Below are 22344 nucleotides of genomic sequence, written 5' to 3' on the forward strand. Positions count from 1 at the left end.
TATTTGAGATTTTCTATTATCAAAAAAGTAAACATAAAAAGTAAGATGGAGAGTTTGCACATGTATGCACAGACATTTTACAGCTGTTCCAAAAAACAACCCATTTGGAAGTCTCTCTTAGTGACTGTAAGACTAGCCTCTGAATATCAGTTGGAGAGTACATCCATATGAGGACTCTCTGAGAGTAGTCACATGCTCTGGTTGGGATTCTCTTGGATTCTTCTTTAGCATAACTAAACTGGTGGAAGCAACAAGATGGAAATGGCCATTTGTGCAACCATGCCAAAGAAAGGAAGACTAAGCCACCCACAGGAGCAAGGGGGCTGTCAATTCCATGCAGCCTATTTCCTCGATGCCTGGTGTTTGGCTTGGGGGGGGGGGGGCTTATATCCAAGGTGGGCTGCTTGGACTTTCTCAAGCAATTGTCCAAACCCCAACACATCCCTAGAAGCCAGACATTGAAGAAATGCAGCCTTCCTCTCCCACAGCCTCCAATTTTGTCTTTTTTTCATTGCTACCACCTGGGAAAAAAGCAACTACTTGTGTAACAGGCTATTACATGAACAGAGTGTATTGCCTGGATTCCTGCAATAAGTAGTCTTCCTCACAAAAGAACTTTGCATCTTAATTATCCATGTTGTCAAATTAGTGAGGAACAAACTGAATTAGTAAAACAGACAATGCAACAGTTAATAGTATTCTTAGTACAAATATTCTGCTTCTGAACTGCGAAGATCATGCTTAGCAATTCAGGTCAATTCAGCTGACACAGAATTGCTGTAGTCTACCAATACTGAGAGGTATACAACTGCCCAGGGCTTCAGGAAATGTTGCACAAGCCCACACAATAGAAGCCATTAAGCCACACATATATTCAGAACATGTAACCCCACTCCGCAAACTCCGAAATTATGAAGATAAAAAGATGCTATATACAAAGTACTGACACCACCCAGCTTCCAGGCCCCAGATAAGGAGACATCCTTCCCAGCCTAACTCACCGAAGATTTAGGAGAAAATGTATAGAAATCTGCTGAATCAAACCATTGCTTCCAACTGTACTCAGCCATATACCTCTGGCAAACATGAAAGCAGGCCATGAAAGCTACTGCTCTGTGTGTCTCCAATGTTATTCAGAGATATAGTGACTCTGAAGAGTGTGGTTTTAGGCCTAATAAGCACCAAAACCTAATCCCTATTCCTAGATATGTCTTAATCCCACTTGAAAGCCAGTAGCAACAACCACTATATCTTGTGGAAGTGAATTCTATACATTGATATCCATTGTGGCTCCTGAGAGAAAGACGGGATATACATAAAATAAAACAAATCACCATTATGAAGAAATACTTTCTTCAATCCTAAGTATAGTGCCCTTCAAGCAGTGAAACTAACTCACAATACTGTAGTTTGCTTCAATGAAGACACAACAAGGCAGACCCAGGATCTCCTGCCTATAAAACATACAAGCTCCTTCCCCAACTTTTTCACCTCACGTCAACCCAGAAAGAACCTCTACGCAAGTTATGCCCACCTGGCCAACACGGAAGGCAGTGAAAATGTGAAGGCTGGCCTCCCTTCAAATAGACAAGTGATGACAAATTTCAAAATGTCACAGCTGAAGACTGCCCTGTAGCTCCTGCTGCACTCAGGTAGCTTATCTCCAATCAGAGAGAAAGGCAAGCAGTGTCTCCAAATGTCAGGACTGTTAACAGAGACCTTATAAGACTCAACCTCTTCCTCTTGGTGGATGTCTATTAATAATTCTATCTAGAAACAGGCTTGTTTCCCCAAATGAAGGTCACCCACATAATAACATGCCAGGCTTATTGAATACATTTTAATTACTTGCCCACACATAAGCAACACAAATCCACATCATGAAAACTAATAAGCTGTACGAAACAGTTCCTCAAGGTAATGTCAACAGTTAAAGCATGCCAGAATTGTCATCACCATAGCAGGCTCTGCAACCAAAGGAATTCTGAGTAAGTTGACATTTGACATAAAAGAGATCAAGACAACCATCTTCTGACTGTATCTCATTATGCTCATTTGCAAAGGTCAGCTAGATGTCATTACCTGTTTTGCTATAGCTCCATCCCTCACAGTATGATTCAGGTGCAAGCGTAACTGACATTTGGATTCTGGGAACAATTCTCAGTGATAACAGAATGAGCTTTATTGGGTACTCCCATTATGCAGCAGGTGTACCCACATAAGGCACAGACAATAAAATAGGAGAGGAGTCCAAGTAGGTGATCTGGGAGACATTATCATTTAGACAGCAGAGCAAATGTACCTGGTACCTTCCAGAGCTTATAAGTAAAGGGAGACAGTTTGGTGCCTCCTGCCTTTTCAGTTTATAATCTAAAATTGCAACAGCGCGGAAAAAAACAAAGGAATTATAGTCAGAGTGAGATGTGAGCAAATGCAAGTTTCCTGTACTTGAACCTGGTTATGGTTGGGGATTAAAATCAAGAATTTACCTAACAGCCAGTTTAACAACAAAGTGGCCATATTTATTGATGCATGTAATTTATAGGCTGCACAATATCAGATAATTCTCTTGGCAGCATATAAAGTAAAAGGTTTCTGATATAAATCACATTACAGTAAGCAGCAAATTAAGCTGAAGCAGGTACTTTAAAACATATCAATTGATCAGAGATGCTTAAAAAAAGGAGACAAAATAATATTGAAAATCACTTCATTGAAGAGGCCTAGGAAATTAAATGTTCTTGCCTAGTGCCCAAAAGGTATCAAAGTGAATATCAGGTATGACCCTCTAGGGAGGCAAAATCACAAATAAGAAACCACCTTACCTTTTACTTGTAGTCAACGCTAAATTTCACTAATGATATAAATGCACCAGAATAAGCCCCTCAAATGATAACCTCAAAAAAAAAAGGCAATGATACTGACCGCAGTAAGTTCTCATTCTTTAGGTCAAGATGAGAACTGGGTGGCCCTCCCAATATTGTGAACTAGAACTCCCAGGAACCAGTCAAGTAAGGAAAATTGTTCAAAAACAAAGAGGAGAGCTGCACAAATCCTTGGAAACTTATCTCTCAAATCACAAAGAGTTTAAAAGATTAAAAGCAGCACTTTCATTTGAGTTTGGAGACCACTGTACCAGCACACAATGTTGGGAATTCCAGTTAGGATTCTTCCAGCCATGTTCAGCATTATGTTTTCATTTCTTAGTCCGTGTCACTGATGCCCAGTAGTATGGGGATCATGAAAATGGACAGCATAACATGACAAGACAAAGGAAGTTTTGCACTATAGAAGGGGAGACAACAAATAAATGCAAGTGGAGATAGGTCTGATAGCTTCCAAGCTTCTAGCATAAAGTCTCATGAAACATCATAACATCACTGTAGGAAGGGAGACAATAAAGAAATACAAGGGGAGAGGAAGGGGGTATCTGATAACTGCTAAACTTTTATCATAAAGGCTCTTGGCCTCCAGTGTTGAGGTGAAATCAAAGACCACCTGGAGGAAAAATGACAATAAAGAAAGATAAATTGGAACCAATGGACTTCTAGGATTTATGCAAACTGAAGAACGATTATCTCTTTCTGATGGAATGCAAACAAAAAGAAAAATCAGATGAAAGCAGGAATTCCTAATACACATACAGAAAAGCCCTGGGCTACACCGTAAAAACTGCACACATTTAAAAAAAAAACCTTGAGCCCAAAAGTGGGACTCAAAGCCTGCTTTTTAAATTTATTTAACCATGTTTCACTTGCTGTAATTTTAGGCTTTTAGCAAAATCACAGTCGCAGAGGAGACACATCAGCAGCCTCAACCACTAAAAGCTTGAAAATGAGAAGGCAGCCAAACACCTGCTTGAAGATTACAGGAAAGGCCACCAGCATGGATGAACTGCAACTCGGTAGAGCTTACTTTCAGTCATCAATTGTGGGCAGCACTTTACACACTATGGCTGGTCCTCATCACTGGAAATTTTCTGCAGCTTTTAGCTAATATGTAGACAGGCACTTATTGTCAAATTCCAAGCTATAAATCTAGCCTTTCCTTCTATCGGCTTGTTTGAAACAGGAGAACTGGAGCACACACTGGTAAATTATGTCACATCATCCAGTTGTCTGATAACTAGATTATCTAAAGAGCCCTGGGGAATTTACTTTTTCTGGACTACAACACTTAGCACCCACCACCAATGTGGCCATCCTATCTGGGGGATTCTGGGAGTTGTGGTTAGTAAAGTCACTTTTACAGTGTCAGGACATGTGCATTCATATCCCGCTCTACCTTGCATGCGAACTCTGGCTCCCTCTTCCTAACATTTGGATTTACACATAGACTGTCAAGTTTGCTAATTAAAGTTTGCGCTTCAGTATTATCTTCTATCATGGTTAGAAGATGGTTTGCAAATTGTCCTTTAGAGTATTGATGGCTAAAGAAGGACTAGATGTAATGACACTAACATAGGAAGCTTCAAAGATTATAGAGGTAAATCTCAGCTTACAAAACATCTGGCAGTGAAGTTCTTTTTTTACAATGTCTTTTTATGACTCTAGTCCCCCTTTCCTCCTTGTGCTAACAAAACAGAATTAAAGCGGGGAAGCAGATAAGCCTTATTAGCTACTACCAACGTGTCAAAATCATTTATGTAAGTTTAGCGATCAAAATGTGAATGATAGAAGTGGAGGTTGATGAAAGAAAAAGGCATCCCTATATGTAGTTTGAAGTCTTGGAAACTCTCCAGGAGTTTCAAAATGTTTTTGTTTACTTGTGAAAGGCATACTTGGTTGTTTCATTTCACATCTGCATATTATATGCAATAAAGACAAAGTACTTGCAGTTACTAATTTAAAAATGTTTAAAAGTGGATGGGATTGGGGAGAATATGAGTTTGAAATGCCATTTTAGTATATCTACTGTACTTTGATTTTGTTTTTACCTGCTACTATTTGATTGCTTTTTAATTGATTTTCTATTTTTGCATAGCACCTTCTAAACTTGCCTAATGTGGAGTATTAGCTACCTTGAGTCCCCATAGGGAGAAAGGCTTTAGCCTAGAAATCCCTAAACAGTTCCGGTCCAGCTTACCAGCATCTCCCTTTATGAGCTAGAACACTAACATCTGCCGGGGAAGTCCTGCTCTAGGTCCTGCCGCCTTCGCAGGTGCAACTGGCGGGGACAAGAGACAGGGCCATCTTGGTGGTGGCCCCTCAGCTGTGGAACTCCCTCCCCACTGAGATCAGATCTCTCCCTCCCTCCTAGCATTTAAGAAACAACTTAAGACCTGGTTGTTCAAGAAGGTATTTGATCCTTTTTAAATCTCAGTTTTCCCACTTTCTATACAATCAAATGTTCTCACTCTTTTGATGTTAATTTACTCTATCTTATAAGGTAAAACTTCAATAAATATATATATATATATTAAAAAAGAAGGTATTTGGTAAATGACAGGCGTATAAAACTACGGAAATAGTTAAGATAATCTCGAGATCAATGCAAGATTTAAAATATTTGTTTTATGTTGTGTTTGTGATTGCTATTATAGTTTTATAGTTTTAATGGTTTTAATCTATTGTTATTTGTGGCTAATTTAATATATCACATTTTATATGTGTTAGGCATTGAATTTAGCCACGAATTATGTTGTGAACCACTTTGAATTCCCTCAGGAGTGAGAAAAGCGATATATAAATACAAAAAATAAATAAATGACGGTGTACAAGTAAAAATAATAAATAAGTCTAAATGTTTTTATTATGTATTTTAGCTTGGATTAGGTTTTGTAATAGTAGTGAGTTTGCTGTAATAACTTAGCTGCTATACTAAATTATACCAGATAGAGCTACCCAGGTCTTAGTCTGAGACTGGAATGGATAAAATAAAAAAATGGTGGTGATCTCTGTAAAAGAAAGGATGGAAACATATGAAAAATACTTGCTGTGGGCCATCATGCTTTTCATGCCATGTTTAATTTAGACGTATCTAAATTCCTTTCTCCTGACTGGTTGATATCTAAAAACAACCCTAGAAACTATTCCTACATTTTCCTAAAATATATTTATTTGTGTACCCCCAAATGCTTACAACACGGGGTGAGAACTGTGTGACCCACCAATTTTTGAACTGTACCTACCACTAGCCTACCCAATGGTAAGGAATGCTGACAGCTGCAATCCGGCAACATCTGGAAGGCAATATAATTTCCATGTCCAATCTACACCCTCCCTTATTCATTTATTTTTTGTACTGCAATATTTCAGGGAACCCTATATTTCTGCAAGATACAAACTGACTAGACGTTCTCTCAAGGTCAGTTTGGGAAGTGGCACCTAAAATTACTTATATATTAATTAAGAACTTTTGCAGACTATCCAATTTGCCATCTGACACAGTGGTACACAGTCTAGGAAAGATTATTCCACAAATAAATTAACTCATCTTTAAGGTGTTGTTAGCTTCCTTGCTGTTGATGCAACAGCCTTAGCATGACAACCCTTCTCGTGTTGGAGAAGGGAGCTCAAGGCAACTTCTTCTACTTAGTTTAGAACTAGTTTCTTCCTAAAGTCTACTTTACTCTCATTACTTTCAATGAAAACTGCACAAGAAAACTTCCTAGAAGACAGGCTGCATTTACCACCTCCAAGCTCTACCAGTCAGAATCTACTACCTCACTAATCTTGCTTCACAATAGAATTTGTTTGCAGATGTAGAATACTAAAGCTGATTTATAAGACTCTTTTTTCCCTTTGCTTGTGCTTTGTGAAAAGAAAGAGTTATGGAAGCCACAGAGTCTGAAGCCAACTGTACTGCAAAAGATCGATCTAGCCAGGCTATCACTGGCATATTTACTGCTATTCATTTGTGAGGCACACAAACAGGGAAAGGCAACAGAGAGAAAAACGCAAGAGGGGAAAAGATCTGGGGCTGCTACTATTCACAAGGCCGAGAAGCTACTTTCTTCTCTTTTCCCCCTCATGAATTATTATGGCAGACCTGAGCAGATGTCACCCTGGCATTTGAGCCCTGAAATATTGTTGGAAGAGCAAGTTATAACTAATGCAAAGAAAAAGGATGAATGTCAGGAAGCGGCACTTTTCTTCAAATTTCAGATAAGCTGCTTTTGCCTAAGGGGGCCCTGTCAATGAGAAAAAGGAGCTGGAATGGGAAGCTTTAAGCTCTGGTGGCTAATAATAAGCAAGAGCTGTCATCGAAGAGTGCTCCAGCTTGCTGTGAGAGCAGAGGTTCATCGTGTAGGAAGCTTAGTCGCCATTAGGGGACTCAGCTGAGAAAGATATCCTTACTCAAGAGGATATCCTTACTCAAGTTGTTTCGTGGACAGCTTGAAAAGCTCAAAGTGATAGAGGTGAAACTATTCCACATGTAACTATAGCAAGAGAGGGGGAACTGCCTATTGCATAACCAACATGGGCCACTGCTTCGGACTTGCATCCTTCCAGTCCTCTCTTTCTACTGTTTTCATACTCTAAAATTAAGTTTTGAGTGTCAGAGTAAAATGTCTCTTCAAATTTAATTGAGGAAGGTCTGTACTTCAGTGTAACAACATTCTTAGCAATTTGGAGACACTGGAATGGCCAAGCTATAAGCAATGTGAGTTACACTCCTTCATGCAGAGTTTAACTTATCCAGAGCGAAACACTGTTGTTTTACTGGGAATAACTGAATCTGCTTTCATAGTTGCCATCCTGAGGCCTTGTTTAGCTTTGGTCTTTGGATAGGTGAAATTGTTATGCTTACCAGCAACTTGCATACAGGCTCTATACTAGAGTAACATGAACATCCAACCGGTCATGCTGGATTCATCTTTCTAAAATAAGCAACCTGTCCCAAGCTATTAAGTTCTGAAATTTACTTTGCCTTGAAACTAGCAATGTCCAATTTTGAACTTATACAGGTTAGCCATCCCCTATCAAGAACTGCAAAATCCAAAATTGTCCGGACTGAGATACTGACACCTTTCTTTTATGATACTTCAATGGACACATAGTTTGTTTAGTGCACAAAATGATTAGAAATGTTGTAAAATTACCTTCAGGCTATGTGTACGGTTAGACTACTGTAATGCGCTCTACATGGGGCTGTCTTTGAAAAATGCTCGGAAACTTCAGTTGGTACAAAGAGCAGAAGCTAGACTGCTAACTGGGGCTGGCTACAGGAAGCATACAACTCCTCTGTTGCGACAGCTCCACTGGCTGCCAACACATTTATGAGCACAATTCAAAGTGCTGTTTTTGACCTACAAAGCCCTATATGGCTCCGGTCCAGGTTATCTGAAGGGCCGCATCTCTTTCTATGCACCTGAGAGACATCTATGATCTCTACATCCCACCACCCATTCAAGCACGCTTGGTGGGAACATCGGAGAGGGCCTTTTCAGTGGCTGCTCCCAGGCTGCGGAACTCCCTTCCAAGAGAAACCAGAATCGCCCCATCTCTGCCAGCCTTCCTCAAGCAGATCAAGACCTTCCTCTGCCAACAGGCTTTTGGGGAAGGGTAAGGGGAAGCTCTGGGGAGGGTGGGAGGGATTGGGGGAGGATATGAGTTTTTAAGGCCATTTTAATGTATTTGCTGTGTTATAATTCTGTTTTTACCACACACTGTTATTATTTAATAGTTCTTTAACTTTTGTATTGTTCTCTTTAAACTGTTTAGTGTGGATCGATGTTAGCAGCCTTGAGTTCCCATAGGGAAAAAGGCAGGATATAAATAAAGATGATAATAATAATAATGATAATGTATAAAGTGCATATGAAGCATAAATGAATTTCTTGAGTCCCATCCCTAAGACATTTCATAATGTATATACATGGAAATACATATACATAGAAATACACGTATTCCAAAATCCAAGAAAGGGAAAATCCAGATCAATTCTGGTCCCAAGCATTTCGGATAAGGGAAACTCAACCTGTATATGTTTTCATGTCTTAATCTTCTAATGCAGTGGTTCTCAACCTATGGATCCCCCAGATGTTTTGACCTTCAACTCCCAGAAATCCTAACAGCTGGCTGGGATTTCTGGGGGTTGTAGGCCAAAACACCGGGCGATCCACAGGTTGAAAACCACTGTTTTTTGTACCTCTTTGTAATATCAATCTCTTTTCTATCTCATTTTAACTAACTTCTATTTATGACCTAACCATTGCTTTAATCTCTATATCATCACTCCTTTATGGTTTGTATATTTTCTCAATTGTTAGTACTGTGATGTGTGCTTCACACAGTGATGCAATACCTCACTTATGTCTGGTACTCACCCATCTGCTCCACAATCTCAGGTGGGAACACCCGGGAGGCAAATGCACGCCGAAAAATGTCTGAAAATTCCTTATCAAGACCACCAATGCCCATCTTCTCAAAATTCCAATCTGGATTAATGATAGATTGACGATTTTCTCTAGTTTTTGATTTTCCTATAGAGAAGAAAAAGAAAGAAGAAAATTCATGGGTGACAAACTCATCAGCATATAGAAAAGATGCAGAATCCCATGTAAAATCCAAAGATCAACCTCAGAATATAAACCCTGGAATGTGTGAGAGAGATATGAGGCTAGTAAAAGTGAGATTGTAATTGAGAACATGAGATGAAAATGCTCAATTTCATATTAATCATGAAACTACAGAAGAGCCTGGTTAAGACACCATCTCTTGACTTCAGATTCACATCATCATCCAATAAAGCCCTTTGGAATTATAATGCCATCCTAGTTATGTTATTACTAGGAACAGAGACATGCATGCAAAATTGTTATTCATTTTTAGAAAAAGTACAATAACATGGGAGTTATGTGAGAGGGAGTTCTATGATTAAAAAGCAACAAAGAGACACAGAGGTTTAGCTGGGGGAAAACAAAGCTTCTTGGACGAAGAAGTACCTTTTCAACATATCCATGAAAAACAAAACTGTACATTCAGACATTGAACGTCAAAATGAATACATTTAGTCACTCATAATGAAAAGCTATCTTTAACTGTAACACAAGATCACTACAAATGTTTTCCTATGCTGGTCACATAGCATCTCTTGATGGTCTAGAGACCTTATCATTCATTTCATGAATCCACTTATGTAAGACTATAACAAGTAAAATCAATACCATGATTGTCCTGATACCCAAAGAGAAATAGAATATTGCAAAAACAGCATCTCAGAAACACTGATGTGAGCTTATACAATTTTACTTCACCAATAAGCCCATCTAATTTACTGGGACTTCTTCCCATATGTGGGGACAGAAATGGTGGCTAAACATAATTAAGATTTAATTACTACATTTTAGTTCTATTTAATTCTAGCATAGTAAACAGTTATGACATTCTAAAACAGACTTTAAACTTTATCTGTAACATTGCACATTTTAAATAATGTTTTCATTGCTCAGTTCCCAAACATGATATTGTTTCCTAAAAAGCCAGTCATAGTAAATATGACTTAAAAACTAAATCCCTTAAATCCCTTAAAAACTAAGTGATTTGCCACTGCATAGTTTTTTGCTCATTGCAACAAACTAAGAAATATAAAGTAAAGGAGCAAGTCATGCAGAATGGGAAGTTAGGAAATGGACAGAATGGCAAAGAACTGAAGCAAGATAAGGTTAGAGAATGAGCCAAAGGAAAAGTAGGATTGGGGCAAATTTACATATTGGGCATAAAGGCATGAGATGCTCAATACGGCTGCAGGAAGGCAGGAGCCAGCAAAGGAAATCTTGGAAGGCTGGAGATTGTGAACCACAGAACCAAAGCTGCTTAGGAGCATAAATTGAAATTTTACATTTACAGCTTAAGCTGACTCAGAAATTCTGCCTCTTATGGTTTCTACTGTTACTGTTACTGCAGCTTTGTGGTCCGTCATTTGGAGCATCAGAAGCAAAAATGAAATATAGGGAAATAATACTTAATGTTACACACTGGTTTGAAATAAGTGACCAATTCTTTTACTTCTTTTATTACATTTCCTTTTCTTGTGCTACATTTTGTAAGTATGAGCTTCCCAGTTAATACTGACATTGGCTAGGCTTTCCCCTTTCACTTTTCTTATTCTCTACTGCCACATGCTGGCTATAGGTGGCATTTTAAAATTTGACAACGAAATAAGACTGGCTGCTCCTGCACTGGGGATGGAATTGTTCATTTAATTTACAAATACAGAGATTCACAAATTCAGAATGGATAAAGGCTAATATAGTATAATAGTTCAGGTGATGGACTAGGGTTTGGGGATGAGGGTTCAAATTCCTGTCCAGTCATGGAAAGGGTAATCCTGGGCGATCAGATCTCATAATCTCAACTTCACCGGAAAGTAATGCCAATCTCCCTATTAACGAATCTGGCAAAAAAAAAAACTGTAAATAGATTTGCCCTGTTATTTCTATGTGCCTTCATTTCCAATTTATGGCAACCTAAATCTTTAGGTGATAAGATTTGTTCATTGGGTGTTTGCCTTTACCTTCCTCTGAGGCTGAGGAGTGTGACCTACTCAAGGTCACCCAATAGGTTTCTGTAGCCAAGCAGAGGCTTAAATCCAGGTCTCTAGAACTGTAAGCCATCACTAAATTAACTATAGCATGCAGGCTCCTGCTCAAAGTCACCATAAGTCAGAAATGAGATGAAGAAACACAACAATAACAATCAGAATTAACAGAAGCCAAATTTTAAATGTAATCATTCAAATGTGACCCATTTATCAGTATTGTCTGACCTCTCTCAATCTAACTATCACTGTCTAAGAGGGAGAAGAACAACATCCAGTTTATTCCGGACTTAAATCTCCTTCCCTCTTTTTCTTATGCTTCATGTCCTTTTTATTGTAAGTCTAAGGAAAGGGAACTATCAAATCATCTATTGTAAGTGTACCATTTACACTGATGATGCTATATAAACAAATAATTACAATATTTCCAAATGTAGTTCTAAATAAACACAGTCAACATGTATGTATCGAGGTGTACATACACCAAACTTCAAAACATCTAAATGGTAAAAGAAGATTGGGGATTGATATGAATTAAAAACATGTCATCAAAGGCTTCTTCCAACATGAGAAAGCCAAAAGGCCTTACATGGTCTAGGGCCGATGTACCTGAGGGACCGCCTCACTCCCTACAAACCCCAGAGATCCCTCCGTTCTGAGGACCAAGACCTGTTGGAAGTTCCCAGTTTTAAGACTTTGCATCTAACTGCAACTAGACGCAGAGCCTTTTCAGTAGTGGCACCATCTCTCTGGAACACCTTGCCACCTGAAGTTCGTGCCTTGCGGGACTTGTTGGCCTTCCGTAGGGCATGTAAGACACACATGTTTCAACAGGCTTTTGAGTTCTGTTGTTGATGTTTTAAAAGGTGCTTTTAAGATGTTTTTTAAGATGTTTTTTAAAATGTTTTTTAAATATGTTTTTAAGATGTTTTTTAAATTGTTGATTTTAGCCGGTTCTTGTAAGCCGCTCCGAGCCCTAGGGGAGTGGCGGCATATAAGTTTGAAAAATAAACAAATAAATAAATAAATAAAAGCAGTAGGAAATCTGAAAAATCACTTTAGCTATTCAGGTCATGCTGTACTACAAGTACCAAACCAAAAATGTACAGGGGAAGGAATTCCCCAGATTCAGATCACAAAGTCAAGGCCACAGAGTTAATGAAAAACATCCTTACTCAATGTTCCAATTTGTTTGCATAGGGCAGTAGTGCTTTTAATGCTGTCTCAAAAGACCACTATCAGCTAGTTACACTTTAAAAACAGCAGGAAAATGACATGTCTGGTTGAAAGGGGCACTTCATGGATCCTAGAGTAAGGTGCTCTTCTAACCAATCAATGGAGATGAATAAGCAAGAGCAGGGCAATAGATATGCTGTAATTCTATGGGAACACTGGATATGGCACTGAAAGGGAAATTCAGCTTTTAGAGAAATCCAGGTTCTCTGATCAAAAAGCAATGTTTGTGTTCTATAGTGGCAAAATATAGTTTTACAGGTATGAGGGACATGCCTGTTGAAATTTTAGAACTTTGAACCAGAGGAATTCTCTGCATGAATTTTTGTATCTTTTAGGAAAACTAGAATAAATTGTGGAAATTTAAATTTAAAACTGCTGTACAAGTGTCGCAGATTTCAAATTACTCCTAATATAAAAATTACATTCCTTGAGCACTCGATTTATTACTTTTAAAGCACAAGATTACATGACCTACTCTTTTGATCTCCATTGTTTCTTGCAGAGGGATGAGAATTCTTTCTGGAGCCATATCTCTTTCCTCTTCAGTGAGGTTTGCTCTCTACTGTTACTCAAAACAGTCCCCATTTTTTACCATGCAAGAAATGGTTAATGTAGCCAACAAATATCTGAACCATGCATTCTTGTCTTCCTCCTAACTTGGCCCACTTACCCAACCAGCCTCTTCGTGCTTTCCAAAGATGGAGAACAAATGAACAAGAGCTAGAAAGGGAGTGCTCATTTGAGTGAATGAATGTGAAACAGAGAGCAAATTCCTGCTGGATACTTTGTCTTAATCCAACCTCCTCGTGAGCTGACCTATCTTCCCCTACAGTAAGAGACATGAACGAGAGACAGGCAGAACGGCCTAACCTTCAAGAGGAGCCCTCAGCAAACACATGCCCTCCAGGTATGCTTGACTATATCACCCGTCATCTCTAGCCTCTGGAGAGATGGCTGTTCTAAGAGGACTCCCTTTAGAATCTGAGTACCTGGGGAGATCCTAGAGAATGATGTCAGCTTGGTCACTTAAACTTCAGCATGACTCAGGATGAAATTTTGTTTTTTTCCTAGAGCTGAGAGATTGGGCTCTACTACCAGGACCAAACATCCCTACTTCTAGACCGCATTCCATTTCATCAAGCAGCATGTTTTTTCACCTCTGCAAAAGGAAGAGATCATTAAAACATAAATACCAGGCAATGAATCTGGGCAGGAGAAGCCACAAAAGTTTTTAAAAGCCTGTTTGGTAGACTGTAGAAAAGAGCATATGCTTTTAATGTAAATTTTAAAGGTGCTTGGATTCCATTTTTGGATGCAGCATCCAGGACAGGTTGGATAAAATATAGTCTATGAATTGCAAGCAGATCTCATGACTAATTTTGTATTTTTTGCATTTTTAAAAGGAGTTAAAATACCTATTTTACTCACAGATTCTTACAGCGGAAATGACTGACCATTTCCTGTCATTTTCGACAACTGTTTTTTAAAAGCCATAAAAAAATGTACTTTTTCCAATGTGAATGAAAATATGGCTTATATATAGAAGATCTGAATTCAATTTCCAATACCAGTCTAAAGGAAATTAAAATAATCAATCCACAAAACATCTATGGCCAACTGGAGATCTAACATCAGTGACACAATATGATAATTGTCATAATAAGGAAGTTTTGCATGTTCATAAGATTCAACGGGTCAAATGTCTCTCTTTCCTTCTGTAAGATGTGAAATGCATTATATGCAATGTCTTCTGCTAGGACATAGAGGAAGGGTGAGAGTAGATGATAGCTACTTCTATCAGGCCAGTGGAAAGAAACGTGTTGATACACCTTGTCCTTCTCTCATTAAATGAGAATGTGAAACAACGTGATATTTGCCCTTGTCCCAAGGCATTTGATGTTTGATGGAATCAGAGAGGAGGGACCAGGTGGCAACTGGTCTATGCACGGCAACAGCAAAGTCATTTCGTAGTGAAATTCCCCTTTGCCAAGTAAAGGGTTCCTCTGCACTATGGTTCAGAATACAAAAGCCTTGTCATTCTCTTTCAAAACCGGTAATACTCCACCCTGTTGTGATGACTCATGGGCCATGTAGTCCCGTTCCTAGCGCTGTTGTGACAGATGAAGAGGAAAACTTGGGTTTTCCACCGTTTCAGCCTGAATTGGAACTTTCCCAGCCTGAATTAGAGCCCTTGCACCTGCAGTAGGTTTGTCATCCAGAAATCTGCCAAACAAGCCCTGAGTCAAAATCTCCCCCATTTTCTCGCCGTAATTATTATCAACAACAAAAAGGAGTTCAACAAGCTAATCGCAGAAGCCTGAGAATCGCAGCCAGGCATTCAGCTGATTAAGACTGCTTTCATGAGAAACTTTAGGGAGTCATGCATCTGGACACAGAGATTGACTTTCGGTTCTGGTTCCCCAGAGAAGTGTTCTTTGGTGGGAAAACGAGACCCTATTTAGGCTCTTTGCCCTGAAGGAATTTTGCTGAGTCAATTCGTCAGCTACTGGAGTAGGTTGTGTGTGGACAGCGCTACTCCCGTTTCCAAGCCTCGTTCCCGTTTCCAAGCCTTCGTTCACGTTTCCAGCCTTGTTTTGCTTCACGGACCTTGCCTTGCTTCCTAGGACTCAGCCTTGCCTTCTAGGACCTTGCCTTGCTTCCCGGACCTTGCCAAGTATTTACCACGGATCTTGTCCCTGTTCCTCGTTCCTTGTTGCCTTGTATCAAGCCTTGTGTTCCAAGAATCAAGTTTACTTCCTAGCCTTACATCAAGTTCCTTGGATTAAGAACCTTGTCATCTCCCCTCACTTTGCTTGGCAAAGTGAGTGTTTCGGTTACTGGATTACAACTTTGGACCTTAATATTTTATATTGGACATTGTTTTCCTGGACTATAATTGACCTTTCCTGAAAGGTCTTCTTCTGAACTATATTCTACACTTATTTTTATTGCCTTTACTTATTTCCTTAATAAAGATATTAGATAGATTCTGGCCTCTGTGTATGGTTATTGGTGCTCTGCAGCCTGGGTCGTGACACCTGTTCACTTCTTGCTACCTTTCCTTTTTGAGAAAAAGAATCAGTGGTAGTTCTTATCATAAACCTACCTGCTTGTCATATCTGACTTATCATCTGAAGATAAGAAAACAGAACTAACATATCATAAATTAAAACTACATTATAGTACATGTCACAATGTATGCAGAAAGCTATTAATCTTGATTTATTGTGAATTGTAATATGGAAGTTAAAGAGTGAAAAAGGTGTAACTTGAAAAGTAAAGCCCAAATCTATGGGTGACACTGATCAAGATTATCAGGTGAAAATTGCTCCTTAAGAGTATGTGTTGTTAAGATGCATTAATGTGATCTCCAAATCACATGTGTCTATACATATGTACAAGTTGTTATTGAGTAATTGTTATACTTATATCACACCTATCTCCCAATCAACTTGTGGTTTGGAGAAAATTGATAGCAGACATTATAGTTATCTTTAAGTACATGTAGAAGTTAATGCAAATTTGAAGCCATGAATTCAACATGAAGCCATGGATTCAGATTACAAGAAAACTTACAAGAAAAGAGATTCCACCTAAACATTAGAAATGCTTTCTTGACTGTAAAGAGCTACTTGACAACATAAAAGACTGTCTTGGAGATTGACTCCCCATCTTTGGTGAGCTTTAAGAAGTTGGATGAGCATCCTTCACAAGCCCCTTAGTTCTGAATTCCTGCATGGCAGGGGATTCTTGTGATCTCTTATAGCTCTAAGATTCTATTACTCAAGGCAGTATAGATGGCTTTCCTCTTCCAGAATCTATTTCATGCTCCCTTTTTGACCATCTTTTTTAACACACCACCTCAAGCTTAACATTCACATGCAGGTTTTTATATAATTTGGAGGTGACCTCAGGGAACCTGTATATTTTATTATTTCAGTTAATATTCTATCTTTCTCCCAGTGAGCTTAAGGCAGAATATGGGTCTTCTTCCCGACATTGTCTTCACAACAACCACGTGAGATTGAGAGACCATAAAAGCCCTATGGTCCCACAGCAAGTTTTCATGGTTCAATGATGACGAGAATCTGGATCTCTCAAGTGATGGCTTCACACACTAACCACTAGAACACACAACCGCTTTAATTAGATATTTTCCCAAAACTTGTGCAAGTTACATCAATAGATGTGAACAAACAAACTACTAAAACACAACTATACTATACAGACTTGTAGAGAGGGCAGTCATGCTCCAGTTTGGAATCCAAAACTATTACACTTACCAATGAGAGTGAGGGAAGAGTTCTCTGCCTTTTCAAATGCAACTTGACTGTTCCCAACAACAAGACCAGCATCGATCTGTGCATGGAGACAAAGGAAATGAACAACTGAATGTCTGAAGAACACTGACATTGTCACTCAATAGCTTACACAATACCTCAGAACGTAATAAGAAATTGGCTTTAATTACAAATTAAAGTGTCCTAATAGAAAAAATCAGCAGAATATGAAGTCATTGTAGCATCGCTGGCATGTTGCCTTGGCGATATTTTTAGCATCGTATGTCAAAAAGATTTATTGGTAACAATCTGTTCCCAGATCAGTCTGTGAAAACCTGGACCTGAAATATGCCATTCCAAAAAAGAAAATAAGGTGGCAAAGCAGGAATCAATTGCCAGAAAAGAGCTGTAAGACTTTAATCAAATTGTGTGTGCAAGTAAAAGACAGGGCACAATGTAAGGCACAAAACTGTAAGAAAAAGCAGTATAAATGAAGCTAGCTATATTTCATTTATATCCATTTAAGACAATAAAGGTTGACAAGGAGAGAGAAAAGTACACATTTTGGTAAACAGGGGCTAATCCAACCAGCATATTTCTCTGAGAAAGAAGGACATGTCCAACACATTTGTGAGGTTCTCAGACAAATTTCTGTAAACTTTGGATGAGTCATGTGCCACCTCACAAATTCTAGGTAGTCATTGCTTGCACACATACAGACACATACAGACATATTTCACACTTTACCACCGTCCTCTTTTTTTTAAAGGCTGGTTTTCTTTCTGCAGTACTTCTTAGTGAAAACTGATTATAGAATTAACTATCCTGAGAGAGTTGAAGTTGGTTTGCATTAGGAAAAAGGCCCATTTGAATGCTTATTCTTTACTTAGACTAAAGCATCTGGTGATGACCAGGGGATATAAATGAACTCATACAGGTCAGCATTTCTTTTACCACCTAAATGATACATTATAGAACAGACATTTGGATACATTTAGTTCATCACTGTCCAACAGATATCTCCAAGAAGTCCACAAAACAAAACCCTGCTTCAAATTCAGTGGAGATTATTGACACACATCTACCAGTCATCAAGCAATGTCCATGTAGGCTGCCCTAAGACAGAGAAACAAGGAGGTTCTTTACCTTCTGTTTTTTTCCTGAAGCAGGTTCTCCTTTAAGGATGCTGGGATCCATGGCTTCAATGTCCTTGACCAAGAGGCCAAAAAGCTTGTCATTGAAGCTAAAGACAAGCTGCAGGAACAAAATAAAGAAAATTTTATTTATTTATTTATTTTCTCTATTTATACCCCGAAGGGGACTCAAGGCAGCTTACATATAGCAATTATTCAATGTCTTAAAAACACATACAAAATACAAGCTTAAAATAGATTGAATTAAAATTAAAACATATTAAACATTTAAAAATGTGCATTCAATATAAAATATAAAAATAAATATTAAAATATAAAAGCAAGATGTCATATGAAAGACAAACAATTGAATCTTAAAATCAAGATACTATAAAAAAAATTCCCAGAGTTCCAAAAATGTAACTGTTCTGACTTACATGTAAAAATTCTTTCCACAGCTATTGGTTTTTTACAAGACTGGATTAAGCCACTCTTCATAGGAGAGAAGCAGTGTATCTTTAAATGACACACACATCATTACCTGCTGTCCAACTGTGAATGCTTGATTGTTGAACTGCTGGATGAACTCTGCTGCCATTTTGTCTGAATCATAAGGATTAGAGTCTACACTCTTCTTCTGCAGAAAGTCGATCTCGATGGTCATAGTGCCGATGCACTGTTTGGTCTTATCAAAGTTATACAAAGAAACTGCAAGAAAAGAAACACTGACTTCATTACAGTATAGAAGGATCCCTGTTCAAATTATTTCTGATCATTCGTTTAATAAGAAGCATGTATTTAAAGAAAATTAATATTCTGATACTGCAACTATCATAATTTTTCACAATTGCCTATGCTACTCAGAAATGGAGTTGCAATCTAGTGACACCTGGACAACCACAGTTGCTTCACCTTCCTTTGGCTTAAATTGTTGAAACAAATGCAAGAATTATGTTTTAAACAAAAGAATGAACACTGTATATTTGTAATGTACTCTTCAATTATTTTAAGGCTTTGTGTAATACACTGAAGTACAGCATTCTTGGGAGAGAATATGTTTTAACAACAAGCAGTGAGTCACAAATTTATTTTTAAAGAGCAAAGCTTCTGTCTTCTGGAAGTTTCCTGAGCTGAAGAAATTGTTACATGATAGGCTATAAAACCGGTAACCAAAAAAGCCTAGGAATAAATCTAGTGCAGAGTGCAACCTTATTTATTTATTTCCCATACTTGTATCCCGCCCTTCTCATCCCGAAGAGGACTCAGGGCGACCTCACAACCTTATGTAACCAATAGAACTATAATACAGGAAGCTAGCTGTATCAGTGCATGCATCCATGCATCAGTGAGAATCTGGTAGGAACTTGGATAAGTCACAAATTGGATACTTAGGTGACCAGAAGGTGACGATGAAACCCCAGAATCCAGATGAGCTGACAAGTGACAGGGGCCCTCAATCCTTCAGACTAAAGAGAGAAGTATGAAGAACCATACCTGTGTTGAGATGTTCTCATAAATTCTAGTCCAATACAATATATCATACTAAGCATCTAGCTTATTTATATCAATCATACATATAATGCTACAGAGTTGCACCAAGTACACAATCTATGAGATTTGGTTACTTTTTTTACACTCACATAAAACATGTAAAACAATGACATCAGGTCAGACCTCAGTCATGCCAAAAAGTTGCCAGAGGTGCAACCTTTTTCTAGCTGAAGACATGATTAGTGTCTTTGGAAAACTAAATCATGAATTTGTTCTGAGACAAATAAATGACCACACCTACAAGGGCATCATTGTTCACAAAAATAAGCAAGCCCTTTTTTTTAGCAGATCATTCAATATAAGTAGACAGTGGTGTTGTCAGGAGAGAACTTTAGGACACAGCTTGAAGAACCCACTTGCTACAATGAGCAGATCATCTCCAAATGCAGTAAGGCTGTTTTATCATCAAGTAATAGAGATTATCATCTAAAGAGTGGAAGGCATAAGATTTAAATGCAAAGTCTAAATTTCCTAAGTGCACCCCTGCTGTATTTCATGGATTATTGTTCAAGAATGGCTTTCCCATGTTGCTTAATGCATTTAATAATCTTTAAAAACTCATTATACTAGTGGCAAAGCTATGTTATGCATCTACATCAGCCTTTTAACTTCTCAGATCCAATTAATCCAGTTTTCATACATAACAGGATGAGCAGGAGGGAAAATGCTGGCATAAGCCTCAGATCCAAGATTGAAAGAATGCAGTCAGATGCTCCGCTGCATAGTCCATTTTCTCACCACTACAATTCAGCTGGCAAAGCTGATATGTTAAAAATTCTCCTGTAACCTTGTAATCAGATGGGGAATCAAGTGAAGTACAAAAGTAATAGAGCTTCCATACACTTTAAATCATGTCTACTCTCAGATCTTTCTTAGTTAATTTTATTTCATACAACCAAGTGGCCATCACAGGTAAGAAGGAATGTAAGGAAAGGGAGGACCTATATATTGGTTATATGCTTGGATGGGTACAATGAATCCCCAAAGGAAGACCATATGTTGTTTTGTGAGGTGTTGTCCACAGGCACATACTCACAGAATATCATCTGTCAAAAACACAGGATACCCATGGTAAAAAAATATATATTTTGATGTAAATGTTACAGTTGCAGTTGATTTTCATTTCCCTATAGGGAATGGTGAGAGCCTCACTTAGATGAGATAAAAAGGTGCATTTGGAGCAAAATGGAGCAGAGGGAGAAAAATTTCCCTAGTCATTTCAGCATCTGGTGCAAAGATCATCCGCTTTCCCTCAACGCATTCTGTGCATTGTAATCCATTTTAATTTAGTCCACAGAAATTAAAAGGAGCCTCTGAAAACCAAGACTGCTCCAATCTGCATAGCTCCATTCTTGATTACAAACCTTGGAAATGCTAAAATATGATAAAAAGAAGAAAATATGTCTGTCTGCACCTACTCCATAATGTTTTCAAGCTACAGAAGCCACCTTCCATCTTAAGGACATGTAGGCATAATGCCGCCTCCCCTCTAATTGGTACTTCATGTACATTTTCTAAGAATCTGATTTGTAGAAAAAGTTTCCATATTGACAAAAGGAATTCAGTTCCTGATAATTCCCCAGAAACAGCAGCTTTATGTGATAAGTTACTAAGTCTTTGTGAGTTTTTTACTCCTCTACTGCATCACTGTCCCTCCTAATCTGGAAAACTGCACATTAGGGTCGATCTTCCTCTATTTTCTTTCCTTTGAAACTTCTAAACACAAGAGATATATCATAATGCTAACTAGGATTTTTAAGTTTTAAGTAACTAAAATGACACATCAAGGGTGTATTTTATGCAACTGCTGCTTCACAGTATCGTTAAGATCATCAGGACAACATTTAGAAGTGGCCTGCTCAAGTGATATTGGTTTCTCGCTCTCATGTAACTCAGCAATATAAAATTATTTTCACTGAACAAGAGATTCCTAGTTCTATCCCCCTGAATTTTATTAAATGTAACCTATGAAATATCAGGTACAAGCACTGCCTTCATAAAAAGTAGACAGATGTTTCAGAAACCCTGGGGGTTTCAGCACCTTGGACAGTGCACAGGAATCCTGCTGGCACAGGAACCTGACTGACAACACACCACATGGAAAACAGGTGTAGGAAAGCTTGCCAATTGTCTCCAGGGAAGCACTATATCTTATGCCCTTCCGCAGGAATAACTATAAAGCTTAGGTGCAGATCAGCTTGTACAAAGATCATGCACAGATCTATTTCACTGCACAGACATGCATAGGGGAAACAAAATTAGGCACAGCTTCTCAAAGCTACTACACTAAACACATGCTTCACTGATAAGATACATTTATGCTGTGTACAAAGATTTTATGCATAGCTCTAAGTAATTTCCAAGCAGTATTAAACTTAGGCCTTCACTGATTATTCTGTGACTCCATCCAACCCATCCCCCTCTTTGCTGCTTTGACATTTTTTAATTACAATGACAATACTGTATTCTATTTCTTCTGCTTGTGATATCTCTTTTCTAATATCTCTATTTCCTTTTCTTAAAAAAAAGGTAAAGGTTTCCCCTAATGTTAAGTCCAGTCATATCTGACTCTGGGGGTTGGTGCTCATCTCCATTTCTAAGCCGAAGAGCCAGCATTGTCCATAGACACCTCCAAGGTCATGTGGCCGGCATGATTGCAT

General features: G+C 38.4%; 1 protein-coding gene across 2 annotated transcripts in view; it reads right to left on the bottom strand.

Annotated features, from left to right (window-relative positions):
- Positions 1-22344, bottom strand: part of nsf (N-ethylmaleimide sensitive factor, vesicle fusing ATPase) — an 87177-nt gene that overhangs the window by 37863 nt on the left and 26970 nt on the right. For both annotated transcript variants that reach the window (XM_003222418.3, XM_008113243.2), the window contains exons 5-8: positions 18675-18841; positions 18147-18254; positions 17004-17079; positions 9272-9427 (exon numbers count right to left, since the gene is read on the bottom strand). In XM_003222418.3, coding sequence (XP_003222466.1) covers positions 9272-9427; positions 17004-17079; positions 18147-18254; positions 18675-18841 — 507 coding nt within the window. The remainder of the gene's footprint in view (positions 1-9271; positions 9428-17003; positions 17080-18146; positions 18255-18674; positions 18842-22344) is intronic.

The sequence above is a fragment of the Anolis carolinensis genome, chromosome 6, assembly GCF_035594765.1.
Source record: "Anolis carolinensis isolate JA03-04 chromosome 6, rAnoCar3.1.pri, whole genome shotgun sequence".
Taxonomy (NCBI): Eukaryota; Metazoa; Chordata; class Lepidosauria; order Squamata; family Dactyloidae; genus Anolis; species Anolis carolinensis.